This window comes from Dictyostelium purpureum (assembly GCF_000190715.1).
Source record: "Dictyostelium purpureum unplaced genomic scaffold DICPUscaffold_196, whole genome shotgun sequence".
NCBI classification, from domain to species: domain Eukaryota; phylum Evosea; class Eumycetozoa; order Dictyosteliales; family Dictyosteliaceae; genus Dictyostelium; species Dictyostelium purpureum.
In genome coordinates, this window is record NW_003519532.1 from 12,483 (window position 1) to 26,707 (window position 14,225).

The 14,225-nt window shown below is 27.3% G+C and overlaps 5 protein-coding genes across 5 annotated transcripts; 2 read left to right on the forward strand and 3 right to left on the reverse strand.

Moving 5' to 3' along the window:
- Nucleotides 1-55: 55 nt before the first annotated feature.
- DICPUDRAFT_80647 (uncharacterized protein) lies at nt 56-1,867 on the reverse strand (the record flags this gene model as incomplete). Its single annotated transcript, XM_003289850.1, has 1 exon — nt 56-1,867. The coding sequence occupies one exon, from the start codon at nt 1,865-1,867 to the stop codon at nt 56-58; it is 1,812 nt and encodes a 603-aa protein (XP_003289898.1).
- Nucleotides 1,868-2,765: 898 nt separating this feature from the next.
- On the reverse strand, nt 2,766-3,746 carry DICPUDRAFT_154350 (uncharacterized protein; the record flags this gene model as incomplete). The annotated part of the gene is made up of 1 exon (XM_003289851.1): nt 2,766-3,746. The coding sequence occupies one exon, from the start codon at nt 3,744-3,746 to the stop codon at nt 2,766-2,768; it is 981 nt and encodes a 326-aa protein (XP_003289899.1).
- Nucleotides 3,747-4,674: 928 nt separating this feature from the next.
- Nucleotides 4,675-5,661, reverse strand: DICPUDRAFT_80649 (uncharacterized protein; the record flags this gene model as incomplete). The annotated part of the gene is made up of 1 exon (XM_003289852.1): nt 4,675-5,661. The coding sequence occupies one exon, from the start codon at nt 5,659-5,661 to the stop codon at nt 4,675-4,677; it is 987 nt and encodes a 328-aa protein (XP_003289900.1).
- An 834-nt stretch (nt 5,662-6,495) lies between these two features.
- DICPUDRAFT_36498 (uncharacterized protein) lies at nt 6,496-7,518 on the forward strand (the record flags this gene model as incomplete). The annotated part of the gene is made up of 3 exons (XM_003289839.1): nt 6,496-6,625; nt 6,759-6,889; nt 7,009-7,518. The coding sequence occupies 3 exons, from the start codon at nt 6,496-6,498 to the stop codon at nt 7,516-7,518; spliced, it is 771 nt and encodes a 256-aa protein (XP_003289887.1).
- A 969-nt stretch (nt 7,519-8,487) lies between these two features.
- Nucleotides 8,488-14,178, forward strand: DICPUDRAFT_154353 (uncharacterized protein; the record flags this gene model as incomplete). Its single annotated transcript, XM_003289840.1, has 3 exons — nt 8,488-9,397; nt 9,464-9,748; nt 9,818-14,178. The coding sequence occupies 3 exons, from the start codon at nt 8,488-8,490 to the stop codon at nt 14,176-14,178; spliced, it is 5,556 nt and encodes a 1,851-aa protein (XP_003289888.1).
- Nucleotides 14,179-14,225: the final 47 nt, after the last annotated feature.

The following is a 14,225-nucleotide window of genomic DNA, read 5'->3' on the forward strand; positions in this document are numbered from 1 at the left end:
AATTTTAATTGAAAAAGTAAAATGATTGAACCTTTACTTTTATATTTGAGTTTTATTAAACATTAATAATTTTTTTTGGATCGTTTGTATAAAATATTTTATAAATTCTTGTTGATAAAACTTTACCCAGTCTTCTTCTGCCACCCGAAATATCATATTTTAAATCTTTTAATGCCATTTCTTTTTCTTTTTCTGATGAAAAGCTACTGTATTTTGAATAGAGCGCACTAATTGTTGGATATTCACCAACTATACACCTTGCAATATTGCTTGAGATACCTGTAACTTGACAAAGTTGGTTGGTCCAAATTTCAGTTAATGACATATCTTTTGTTTTCTTTTTAATGGATTCAGCGCAAAAACCACTAAACAATTTACTTTCTGATTTTAGTGGTTTATACATGATCATATGATAAAACTTTGATATGTAGTTGATAACATCAGTTTTTTCTTCGATTGCTTTAATTGTGAATCCAAAGGCCAATTGGATATCAATAAAGACTTTATTAACTGTGCTTTTATCGGGCACAACTCTTGTATCTATAGTTTTGGACTTTTCTAATAAACTCTTTTGAACTCTTTCTTTGGCATCTTTCGCTCTTGATTTTAGATGGTACTCTAATCTTTCAATAACTAAAGTGAATTTACAATTTGGATGCTTCTCTTTGATTACTCTGATATAATCTATAGTTTTGCCATCTCTTATTAAATCCACAAATTTTTCAACTGGTAATAATATTATTATAAACTTTTCAATAAACTCTTCCATGCAACCATCTTTTCTAACGAATCTAATTGAATAGTCTATGCCATTTCTTCTGTACTCCATATTATGAACTTCCTGACCTTGTAGTAGTTCGCGCATTTCATTGTGATTTGGTTCTTTTTCGAAGCTGATATCAAATGACATATACGTGTCTCTTTTTAAGGATTCCTTGGATATCTTTTTATTTTTTTTTCTATTTATATTTCTTAATATTTTCGATGATGATGATGATGAGGATGATGATGAGGATGATGAAGATGATGAGGATGATGAATTTGAGGTAGAGCCGGATTCCGATTCATCTGATGGTTTATAATCTGAGTCTGAGTTTAAATCTGAGCCTGATTCAGAGTCTGATGAAGTTTTCTTTTGTGTATTTATTTTGGATCTATTGGATGGTTTCTTTGTTTGGTTTGATGGCTTTTTGGGCTTATCTTTCGATGTGGTATTGTTAAGTGTAAATTCTGTAGCAAAATCTTTTTCATCCTCTGAATCTATAAAAGAATCATCTGTATAGCTCTTTAGATCTTGATGACTAATATCTATGCTACTATTGTCGAAAAATTCAGTGATTGGTTTGTGGCCGCTTGTATCATTTTTATTTTTTTTCTTTTTCTTAATCTTCTTTTTATCTTCATCATTGTTTATACATTCTATTTCTTCATTCTTTCTTTTAGTAAAATTGTTTTTGATCGGTGAGCTATCAATTGAAATATTATTATTGTTATTTTTATTATAGCTATTATTATTATTATTTTTATTTTTATCTATTGGTTCATCATCAGAATCATCTAATGTAATTTGCTGTGGTGGTTGTTGTTGTTGTGGTTGTTGTTGTTGTCTTTTTCTAGTTGTTATTGAGGTGGTTGTAATGACTGGTTTTATTTGTCTTTTTGGTAATCTTTCTGGTGTCATAATATCACTATCATTAAAACCTAGTTTTTCTTTTTTTGTTGTTTTAGAGTGCGATTGTGGTGAATCTTCATATACCTTATAAAGCTCTGAATCATTAAAAATATCGCAATCCTGAAGGTTGTTTATACTTGTGTAGTCGTCATCGTCATCATCATCTAATGCTATAATCTCTTGGTTTTTATTCATTTGTTTATTGAAGTATTAGATATAAAGTATTAGTATAATTACAAAAATAAAAAAAATAAAAAAATATTCAGAAAAAATAAAAAAAAATAATTAAAAAAAAAAAAATTAAAAAAAATTAAAATTTTTTTTTAGAGTATTAAATAAATATTAAAAGGGATATAAAAGGAAAATGGATAATAAAACTATAAAAAAAAAAATATTTTAATAACAAAACTAAGAAAACTAAAGATCAATTAGAATCATCAGAACAACCATTAAAAACACTCATCTTTTAATTTAAATAATAATAATGGCAATAATAATAATAATTCTTGTTTTGATATAAAAAAATAAATTATTAGTAATAATAGTATCCGTGAAATTAGAGTTAATAAAAACTGATAGAAATCATAATATTAAATATTAAATAATTAATAATTAACAACCATATCACCATAATAAAATAAAACTTTAATATAAAAATAAATAATTTATTAAAAAACTTTATTACTCTTTTGTTTTTATCTTTACTAATATGGTTTGCTCTATTAGCAACCTCATCAACAAAAATAAAAAAAATATAAAAAAAAAAACACAACAATAACAATAACAAATATAAATAGTTATAATAAAAATAATAATTATAATAGTGATATTTAAGATAGTACTATCTTAAATACTATAAATTAAACAAATCAAAGCTGCCATCACAATTTTCGTCCATTTTACTTAAAGATTAAATAAAATAATAAAAGAAACTCCAAATAAAAGAATTCTTTATAAGATATTATTTTATAATTAAAAATTGAAAAAAAAAAAAAAAATTTCTTAAACGATATTTATTTATACAGTTTGTTTTTAAAAAAATTGATGACTAAATTTAATCATATATTTTATTATTTTTTAAAAAATAATTTACTTAGGCGGTTGGGAAACTGGCCATGGTAGCAATACCACAGTTGTTATCTTTGTTTCTGGCCATTAAAATGAAACCATTTTCACCCCAATCAGCACCCCATGAGTTTTTAACGATCCAGTAGTCTTGACCTGATTGTGAACCATAACCAACAGCTAAGACACCGTGATCTAATTGAGTTGATGAACATTCTGGTTCATAGTAAACACCTGATGCATATAATTGGAAGGAGCTTTGTGAGGCATCAATGGCAACTGAAACTGGTTGAGCAGCAACGGCAGTTTGGAGATCTGATTCACTACCTGATTCGACATTTTTGTAACCAGTGATGGTAGCACCGATATTTTTCTTGTTGAATTTACATTTACCAACTTCACCAGTGTATGGGTATGAAGCTTCGGTATCGAGACCACCAACAGCAATGATGTATTCGAATGAGTTGGTCATTAAACCACCATCACAACCATTGTTACCTTCTGAACCTGAACAATCTAAGATTTGTTGTTCTGATAATGGAACTAATTGTTGAGAGGTAATTTCGTGAATACCTTCAACTGAACCAGTAGTAGAGAAAGCATAGCAACCACCACATTGACCTTGATTTTTAACAGCAGTGACGGCACCGTTGGCTCTCCAATCGACTGAAGCTGGGAGACCGGAAACTCCAACTAAAGTTTTCTTTTTGTAAGTAACGTTGGCTTTGGTACCAAGGTAAAGTTTTTTGAATTCTTCATTAGTTAAATCGGCCATAACATTTAAACCAAGGATAGTGTTTGAACCCTTTTGATTCCATTTAGCAACAATATCCATGTTATCTTGGAATACACTATATCTTGAACCAAATTCGTCATTAGTGTATGATTTTTGGTGTTTAACCATCCAGTTTTGGAAAGCAGTTTGGTATTGTTTTTGTGAAAAAATACGAGCTGCTGAACAACAGTTGATGATTAAGAAACAGAAAATTAAAGCTAAAACTAATCTCATTTTGAATTTTTTTTGTTTTTAAAAAATTAAAAATATAGTTAAATCGGATAAATAAAAAATATAAATAATATTTATATAAATAATGAAAAATATGTAAAATGAAAAAAATAAAAAATTATTGGTTGAATTTATATTTTTTTTATTTTAACTTTTTGCTAAAATGAAAATAAATTTCTTTATAAAATTATTTTTTAACTTATTTTTTTACTAACTATTTGTTACATCATCTTGTTTTGAAAATTTCTTTTGAATTTTTTTTTTTGAAAAATAATTTTCCTCATCAATCCAAACATTTCAATTGTAAAAAAATATCCAATCATAATAATTTTTGTTTTGATTTTTTTTATATATAAAATTGTTTTTTAATACCAACGAAAAGTATTTTTAATTTTCAAACAATTTTTGGAAAATGCTTTGAATTAACTTACTTTAAAAAAAAAAATATATTTTTACAAAAACTTTTTTTTTTTTTAAAGGTGGGAAATAAAATTTGTAAAATAGTTATTTTCATTTTACAAATAAAAATTAAAATAAAATTTTAATTTTGATGATTATTGTAAAATGTGGAAATACTTTTTTTTTTTTTTCTTTTTTTTTTTTAATAATTATTATGAAATCTTATAATTATTATGAAATCTTGAGAAACAACATAATAAAAAATTTTGAGTGTCTTTTGGTGAGTCGAAAACAAAAAAAAAATAAAATAAAAAAAAAAATAAAAAAAATTAATTAATTTACAATAAGTAAAATCAAGATTTGGATTTAGTAAGATTAATTTTTGAACAATTTATAGCTATTATAAATATTTTGAGGGAATTTTTAATTAAGAATAAAAAAAATAAAAAAATAAAAAAAAAAGATATTTTTAGGTTTATTGTACAAAATTTTATTTAGTTTATTAATTTTTTAATATATATATTTAATTTACTTAGGCGGTTGGGTAACTGGCCATGGTAGCAATACCACAGTTGTTATGTTTGTTTCTGGCCATTAAAATGAAACCTTTTTCACCCCAATCAGCACCCCATGAGTTTTTAACGATCCAGTAGTCTTGACCTGATTGTGAACCATAACCAACAGCTAAGACACCGTGATCTAATTGAGTTGATGAACAAGCTGGTTCATAGTAAACACCTGATGAGTATAATTGGAAGGAGTTTTGTGAAGCATCGATAGCAACTGAAACTGGTTGAGCAGCAACGGCAGTTTGGAGATCTGATTCACTACCTGATTTAACGTTTTTGTAACCAGTGATGGTAGCACCGATATTTGCTTTGTTGAATTTACATTTACCAACAACACCTTCGTATGGGTATGAAGCTTCGGTATCGAGACCACCAACAGCAATGATGTATTCGAATGAGTTGGTCATTAAACCACCATCACAACCATTGTTACCTTCTGAACCTGAACAATCTAAAATTTGTTGTTCTGATAAGGAAACTAATTGTTTAGAAGTAATTTCGTGAATACCTTCAACTGAACCAGTAGTAGAGAATGAATAACAACCACCACATTGACCTTGATTTTTAACAGCAGTAACGGCACCGTTGGCTCTCCAATCGACTGAAGCTGGGGCTTTTGAAACATCGGTAACACCAATAATAAGATTTGGTTTTTTAACAGTGGTTTTGGTACCAAGATAGATTCTTTGGTATTCTTGGTTAGTTAAATCGGCCATAGAATTTAAACCGAGGATGGTGTCTGAACCTTTTTGATTCCATTTGGTGACGAAATCCATGTTATCTTGGAAAATAGTGTATCTTGAACCGAATTCGTCATTGGTGTATGATTTTTGGTGTTTAACCATCCAGTTTTGGAAAGCAGTTTGGTATTGTTTTTGTGAGAAAACACGAGCAGCTGAAATACAGTTGACGATTAAGAAACAGAAAACTAAGGCTAAGATAATTCTCATCTTGTTGTATATATATATGAATTTGAAGATAAAATAAAATGAATGATGAAAAAATAAAATTATAGAATTATTTATATTTTTTTTTTTTAGGGGAATTTAAAAAATCTTTTTTTTTAAAAAAAAATTAAATAAAAATAAAATTAAAAAAAACAAAATATAAATTTCCAATCCGTTTTCCTTCTCAAACTCCATCATTTTTTGTGGCTTTGCCAATTTTCCAAATTCTCAAGCTTGCTTTTAAATATCTATTTTTATTTTTTTTTATTTTTTTTTATTTTTTTATTTTTTTTTCCACTTTACTTTTTCCATTGAATTTTGTCGTCTTAAAAAAAATTGGTAATAAATTTCTCATTGGAGATTCACACACACAATTCAAATTTCTTTTTTCTTTTCCTTTTTTTTTTTTTTTTTGTTTTGTTTGTGAACAAAAAAAAACAAAACGGCTATATAACATCATTCTGATTATTTTAAAACAAATAAAAGAAATCTTTTTAATTTTCCAAACCAAACAAAAAAAAAAAAAAAACACAATGATTTTTTTATAATTATAATTTTTTAAATACTAAGTTAATATTTTTTATTTATTTTATTTATATTTATATTTAATTTTTTTTTTTTTTTTAATTATAACATTTATTTTATTGATAATATTAGTTACTTTTTCCTTAATATAAAATAAATAAAAAGATAATTATGATTATTTAATTATTATTATTATTTTTTTATTTTTTTTTTTTTATTTTTTTTTTTTTCAAAATTTTTTTTTTTCGTTTTTTTATTTTTATTTTTTATTTTTAATTTAAAATCAAAATTGTATATAAACCGTCGTATAATATGAGTAATAAAGATAAAAAGAAAATTTTTGCTCAAAGAGCTAGAATCGGACAAAACCAAAGTGAAGATAGAGATAGATTATCAATTGGTAGATTTGCTGATAGAAATAAAGTCTATGTTTCAAAAAAAAGTAATAAATTAATTTAAATAAAAATAAATAATAATAATAATAACAATAACAATAATAATAGCAAAATAATCGGATTAACTAAAAATACATATCAAATTATAAAATATTAATAATGATATTTTTATTTTTTTAGAAATTGAATTACATAAAAAAGAAAAAGAGTTTAAATCAAAATATGAAAGATCTAAACAAATAAATAGAGATGATAATAAAGCAGTAGCAGATATTTATAGTCAATATCAAAATAATGATCCATTATCAAGGGTAAATATTTTAAAAATAATAACTAACTAATAAATACCAATCATCCGAAACATTGGTTTATAATAATACTACACAACATACATATATATATATATATATTTACTAACAAATTAATAAAGTTTGCTACAGGTGATAATAAAAAATATTCAGAACTTAGCAGAAAATCAATTAGAGAAAATAAAAAAAATAAAAAGGGTGATGATTATGATCAAGATACTAACGATAATGATAATGAAAATGAAAATGAATATTCAAATAAAATAAATAATAAAAAAGAAAATAATAAAAATAATAATAATAATAATAGTAATAATAAAAACGATAAAAATATTGATAATAAAAACGAAAATAAAAAAGATGGAGAAGAGGCAATGGACGAGAGAGAAACTAATTTTTCAGTTCAAAAACAATTTCAATTAGCTAAACAGCAATACTTAAAAGAGAAAAAAGAAAGGGAGGAAATGTTTAAACAAATAGAGGAAAAAAAAGAGCAAACTAAAAAACATATCCAACAAAAGAAAAAAGAGAAATTTGCTGTAATTTTAAAGAAAACTAAAAAAGGTCAACCTATAATGTCAAATCAAATTAATAAGCTTTTAAGTAAACTCCAAAAAGAAGAAAACAATTAAAATAAAACTTCATTTGGTTCATCAATTATAAATTGGTCTAATTTCCTTTTTTGCTTTTTTTAATTTTTTTTTTTTTTTTGGTTTCCCCCACTTTTTTTAAAAATTTTTTTTTAACGGTTTGATAAATAAATATGGAATAAAAATTAAGATATTATACCACTATTTATAAAATATTATTCTATTTATAAATGGTCACTTGTTCATTAATAACTATAAATATTATTTTATAATTATTACCATCATATATGTATGCATGTATTCGGCGTATCTCAAAATATTCAATTGTTCTATTTAAGGATTTTGAAGATCACTTCAATAATTTCATTTTTTTTTATAAATGTTTATATTATTACAATAGTTTCAAATTTCGGTTATTGGTTGATTTTCCCTTTTCTTATATCTTAAAATAATTATTACAGTTTGAGAATTTTTTTTTTTTTTTTTTTTTTTTTTTTAATTTAAATTTTTATCAAAATTTTTTTTTAAATTTTTTTTTTAAAATTTTTTTTTTTTAAATTTTTTTAAATTTTTTTTTAAATTTTTTCTTTTTTTTATTATTTTTTTAAATTATATTTGAACAAAGATAATTTATCATATGTTGTTTTTAAAAAAAAAAGAAAAAGAAAAAATTGATTAGTTTAATATATATTGTATTAAAAAATATTTTTTTTAGTTTATTATACAAATTATTTTTTTTTATTTTGTGTTTTTAATTTTTTTTTCCAATAAATTTTGTTTATTTTCATTTATTTTAATTTATTTTAATTTATTTTAATAATATCTTCAAAAGAAATAAAAAAAAAAAAAAAAAATAAAATCTTTAAAATTTGTATATAAATAGTAATAATATAATAATAATAATTATAATAATAATAATAATAATAATAGTTTAGCTATTATCAATAATATTTAATTTTGTTATAATAAATATAATAAATTAGTTATAGTGTTATTAAAGGATAAAAAAAGATGAATAATAACAATAATAATAACAATAACAATAACAATCCATATGGAGGTATATATAATAATGCAGGTAATCCCTATCAGCAATATCACCAACAACCACCACATAACCAACAGCCACCACAACAACAATTTCAACAATTTCAAACACCTGTGGTTCCAGTAAATAATTTAGGTATGAATGGTTTAAATAGTAATGGTATTAATAATATCAATGGTATAAATATGAACATTCCTCCAATTCTTAATTCATATATGCCCACAATATCACCACCATTGGCATCGCCTACATCAACCAATACAATAGATTTTATGCCAATTCCATCACCAATTACGTCATCACTTTTATCTCCACCTTCAAATTTATCAGTAGCAGCAGTAGCAGCAGTAGTTGCCTCGAATAGCAATAATATATCATTTAATACATCATTAAATACATCATTAAATACATCATTAAATACATCAAATTTAGATACATCAAAAGAAGAGGATGATGAAGATGAAGAAATGGAAGATGCTGATGTTGTTGGTGAACAATCAATGAAGCAACCAATACCTCCACCCCCATTACAAAAACCGTTAAAACAAAGTGAAAAAGAAGACGAAGAAGATGAATCCGACGAATTTGACAGATCAAACCTAAAGAATAAAAAGAAAACGATTATAGAGTACGATGATGAAATAAGTGAGGAGTCAGAGGTTAGTGCTAAAGAGGCATCAGATTCAGATTATGAACCAAGTGCAGAGTCAGAACCGGAACAATCAGAATCAGATTACGAATCGGATGAATCAGAAAAATATACTAGAAAAACAACTCGTTCAGGTAGAGGAGCATCTAAAAAAGTGGTTTTTTCTGGTAGCGAAGAGTCAGATTCAGAGTCAGATTCCGATTATGAACCAAATAAAAAGAAAGGTAATTCATCAATATATTTAAATATTTAAAGTAAAGTATAATATATTAATATTTTTATATAATTAGGTAAAGGTAAAGCAGTTAAAAAGGGTAAAAAGAAAGTTAATCAAAAAGCTAAAAGTAAATCAAAAAATGAAGACTCAAACTGGGCTATACCGGCAACTAGGACAAGAAGAGGTGCAACACAGTTACATAAAACACCAATCGATTCAGATGATGAGCAAGATGGTAGTGACTCTAATAATGTTTCTGACGAAATTTTTTCAACATCAGGCTCAAGCGACGAAGATTACTCTGATAATTCAAGTGATGGTGGTAAAAAGAAAAGAACAATAAAAAGACAATCTAAAAGTAATCTCGACATATTCAGATAATTTATATTTAATTTTATTAATAATTAATTTTTTTAAAAAACAATAGGAAAAATAAATTCAGAAGAAGAAGAGGAAAACACTATTACTCATTTAAATTTAAGAACGAGAGGAAATGGTGGCAATATAGATTTTTCAATTTTTAATAGCGACGAAGAGGATGAGGAAGGAGACGATTATAGTGGCAGTAAAAAAAGTTCAACAGCTGCTCAAATAGTATCACCAATCATTGAACCGGGCGAAGAAGATGAAATCGAAAAAATTTTAGATCATCAGTTAAAGAAAGGTGTTCAAGAGCAAGATGGTTTTAATGTGGAGAATTACGAGTTTTTTGTAAAGTGGAAAGGATGGGCCTATATTCACAATACTTGGGATGCATATGAAACATTAATCAATTTCAAGGGTAATAAGAAGTTGGTGAACTATGTCAAGGGTATTTTAGATCAAATCCAATGGAGACAAGAGGCATCTAAAGAAGATCTCGAACAGGCTGATATTGCCAAAGAATTACAAAAACAAGAATACCAAGAATATACCAATGTTGAACGTATTATTGCTTCAAGAGAAATGGAACCACCACCACACCTACAACAACAACAACAGCAACAACAACAACAACAACAACAGCAACAACAACAAAACACAACAACAATTGAAAATTCATCATCATCACCAACAACAAATTCACCACCAACAGCAAATTCACCACCAACAATAAATAATAGTAATACTACAACTACTACCACTATCACTGCACCAATAAATCCAGAGTATAAATCCAATATTCAATATTTGGTTAAATGGAAGGTATTACCATATTCTGAGGTTACATGGGAGTATCCAGAAGATATAGTCGAGTATCAATCTGAAATCGATCTTTTCCTAACACGTCAACAAAATAATCAAAATGCACCAGCTAAACCAAATTCAGTTGGTGCCAAGAAAAGATTGGAACAGGGTTTTACAAAATTGGATAAACAACCAAGTTGGATCTCAGCAGGTACATTGCGTGACTATCAAATGGAGGGTTTAAATTGGTTGGTTCACAGTTGGATGAATAATACAAATGTTATTTTAGCAGATGAAATGGGTCTTGGTAAAACTATTCAAACTATTTCGTTCCTCTCTTATCTCTTTAATGAACAAAGTATCAAGGGCCCATTTTTAGTTGTTGTTCCATTATCCACCATAGAAAATTGGCAAAGAGAGTTTGCTAAATGGGCACCATTAATGAATCTTATAGTTTACACTGGTTCATCGACCAGTAGAGAAATTATTAGAATGCACGAATTTTTCACGATCAATAGAAATGGAAAAAAGAAATTAAATTTCCATGTTCTTCTCACAACTTATGATTTTATTCTCAAAGATAAAAATATATTGGGTTCTATTAAATGGGAGTTTTTAGCCGTTGATGAAGCTCACCGTTTAAAGAATAGCGAATCAGTGCTCCACGAGGTATTAAAACTTTATCATACAACCAATAGATTATTAGTTACTGGTACACCACTTCAAAATTCACTCAAAGAGCTTTGGAATCTTTTAAATTTCTTAATGCCAAATAAATTCACATCACTTAAAGATTTCCAAGATCAATATTCAGATTTGAAAGAGAATGATCAAATTGCTCAACTCCATAGCGTATTAAAACCACATTTGCTTCGTAGAATTAAAAAAGATGTCGAAAAATCATTGCCTCCAAAGACTGAGCGTATTCTCCGTGTAGATTTATCAGCTGTTCAAAAAAAATATTACAAATGGATTTTAACCAAGAATTTCCAAGAACTCAACAAAGGTGTTAAAGGTGAAAAGACTACTCTTTTAAATATTATGACCGAATTAAAAAAGACTTGTAACCATCCATATCTTTATGAAAGTGCAAAAGAAGAATGCGAACAAAATGCTAAAGATCCACTCGAAGCAATGATCAAGGCATCCGGTAAATTAGTGCTCTTGGATAAACTTTTGGTTCGTTTAAAAGAGACTGGTCATAGGGTATTAATTTTTTCACAAATGGTTAGAATGTTGGATATTTTAGCAGAGTATTTAAAGGGTAGATCGTTTTGTTTCCAAAGACTCGATGGTTCAATGAGCAGAGAAAATAGAAGTAAAGCTATGGACCGTTTTAATGCCGTCGATTCGCCAGATTTCTGTTTCCTTCTTTCAACTAAAGCAGGTGGTCTTGGTATCAATTTGTCAACTGCTGATACTGTTGTTATCTTTGATTCTGATTGGAATCCTCAAAATGATTTACAAGCTGAAGCAAGAGCACATCGTATCGGTCAAAAGAATCATGTAAATATTTATAGATTAGTTTCAAAGAAATCTGTTGAAGAAGACATTTTAGAAAGAGCTAAACAAAAGATGGTTTTGGATCATTTAGTTATTCAAACTATGGAGAAATCGCAAACTGCTAAAGCTGGTAGCGGTCAAGCCCCAAACAGCAACCCAAATGTATTTAAAAAAGAAGAGTTAGAAGCAATTTTAAAATTTGGTGCCGAAGATCTTTTTAAAGAGGGCGAAGATAATCAAGGCAATTCGATCGAAGAAATGGATATTGATGAAATTCTTTCAAGAGCTGAACAAAGAGATACAAGTAATGAACCAACTACTGCCGGTGAAGAGTTATTAAATTCATTCAGAGTTGCCAACTTTTCCACATCATCATCAAAGGAAGACACCTCATGGGAGGATATTATTCCAGATAGCGAGCGTAAGAAAGTTGCTCAAGATGAAGAAAAAGATCAATTAATGTTATTAGGTACAAGAAGAAGAGTTATTGAAAATAACCAACCAGCTCAAATTCGTAGTATATCCGAACCAATTATTGTGAATGTCAAACTTAAAAGAGATATTAGCCAATTTTATAATAAGAAGGAGATTAAACTATTAATTAGATCATTGAAAAAGTTTGGTACATATAAACGTTGTAAGGAAATTTTAGCGGATTCAGATTTCAGTAGCAAACCACTAAGGGCAACTGAGGATATATGCAAAGAGATCATCGAAGCAGCTCAACATGCAGTTAGAGATAATTCTGATTCTGATAAAGTTCATATAGTATATAATGGTACCGATATAAATGCCACCGAGTTTGTTCAACGTATTCAAGAGATGGAGGTTTTAGCAGAAATGTGTACACCATATCTTAAAGATCATCAACAATTCAGAGTTACATTTCCAATTAGACCTGTGTCATGGGCTGTAAAATGGGGACCAAAAGAAGATGCTCTTCTTTTAATGGGTATATATAAACATGGTGTTGGTAATTGGGAATCCATTCAAAAGGATACCACATTAGGTTTTGAAAATATTATTGAAACTGAAGCAAATGGTATCGATAGTACTAAATTAAAGGGTGCAACATTACAAAGAAGAGTCGATAGTTTATTAAAAACAGCCAGGGATATTATGAAATCAAACAAGAAATCATCAAAGGATAAAGAGGGAGATACAAATGGCGAAGATTTCAAAATTCCAAAGAAGAGAGGTAGAAAAGCTGGTTCATCAACTGCAACAAAGAAGAGAAATAGTAAATATTCTGATGATGAAGACGATGAAATCGACGAAGATGAGGATTCACAAGAAGAAAGAAAAGGCTCAGGTAGACATAAAAAGAAATTAAAGAGTGATGAGGAGTTACAAAAAGAAATTTTATCACCAAAAAGAACTAGCTTTGGCAGAGTTTCAATGCCACCAACTAAATTGGGTGAGAGATCTCCATCAAAATCTTCATCAACAACTACTACAACTTCATCAAGATCATCTAAACATTATTCTGATGATGAGTCAAGAGGTGGAAGTACAAGTAGAGGCAGAGGTAGACCATCATCATCATCTCATTCATCTTCATCCCATTCATCCTCATCCCATTCATCGTCAAGAAGATCATCAAGAAAAGAAGATGAAAATGATAGAGATAGAGACAGAGATAGAGACAGAGAAAGAGAAAGAGAGAGGGATCATGAAGAAGAGGATAAAAATTATAATAGAGATTTATTAAGAAAATGTAAAGGTTATTTATCACCAATCAGAGATCTTTTACAGAAATTCCAAGTACTTTCAGATTCAAAGAGACCAATTTCAAGGGAGGAAAAGGTAATGAAAACAAAGAAATATCTTTTAGCTCTAGGTAATGAGATTTCAGGTATCGTTGATGACCACTATAAATCACCATCATCAAAGAAAGATGAATTAGATTCTCATCTTTGGTATACCGCATCGAAATATACCGCAAGTGGAGGCCAGGAATTAAAGTCATTATATAATAAAATGAAGAAAGGAAGTAGTAGCAGCAGTAGTGGTGGCAGTTCATCAAGACATTCATTTTCACATCATTCATCAAGTCGTTCATCAAACGATTCATCCAAACCAGCATTAAAGCTAATTATAAACAAAAATAAAAAATAAACAAAAAAATTAAAAAAAACAAAAGTTTTTTTTTTATTTATATTACT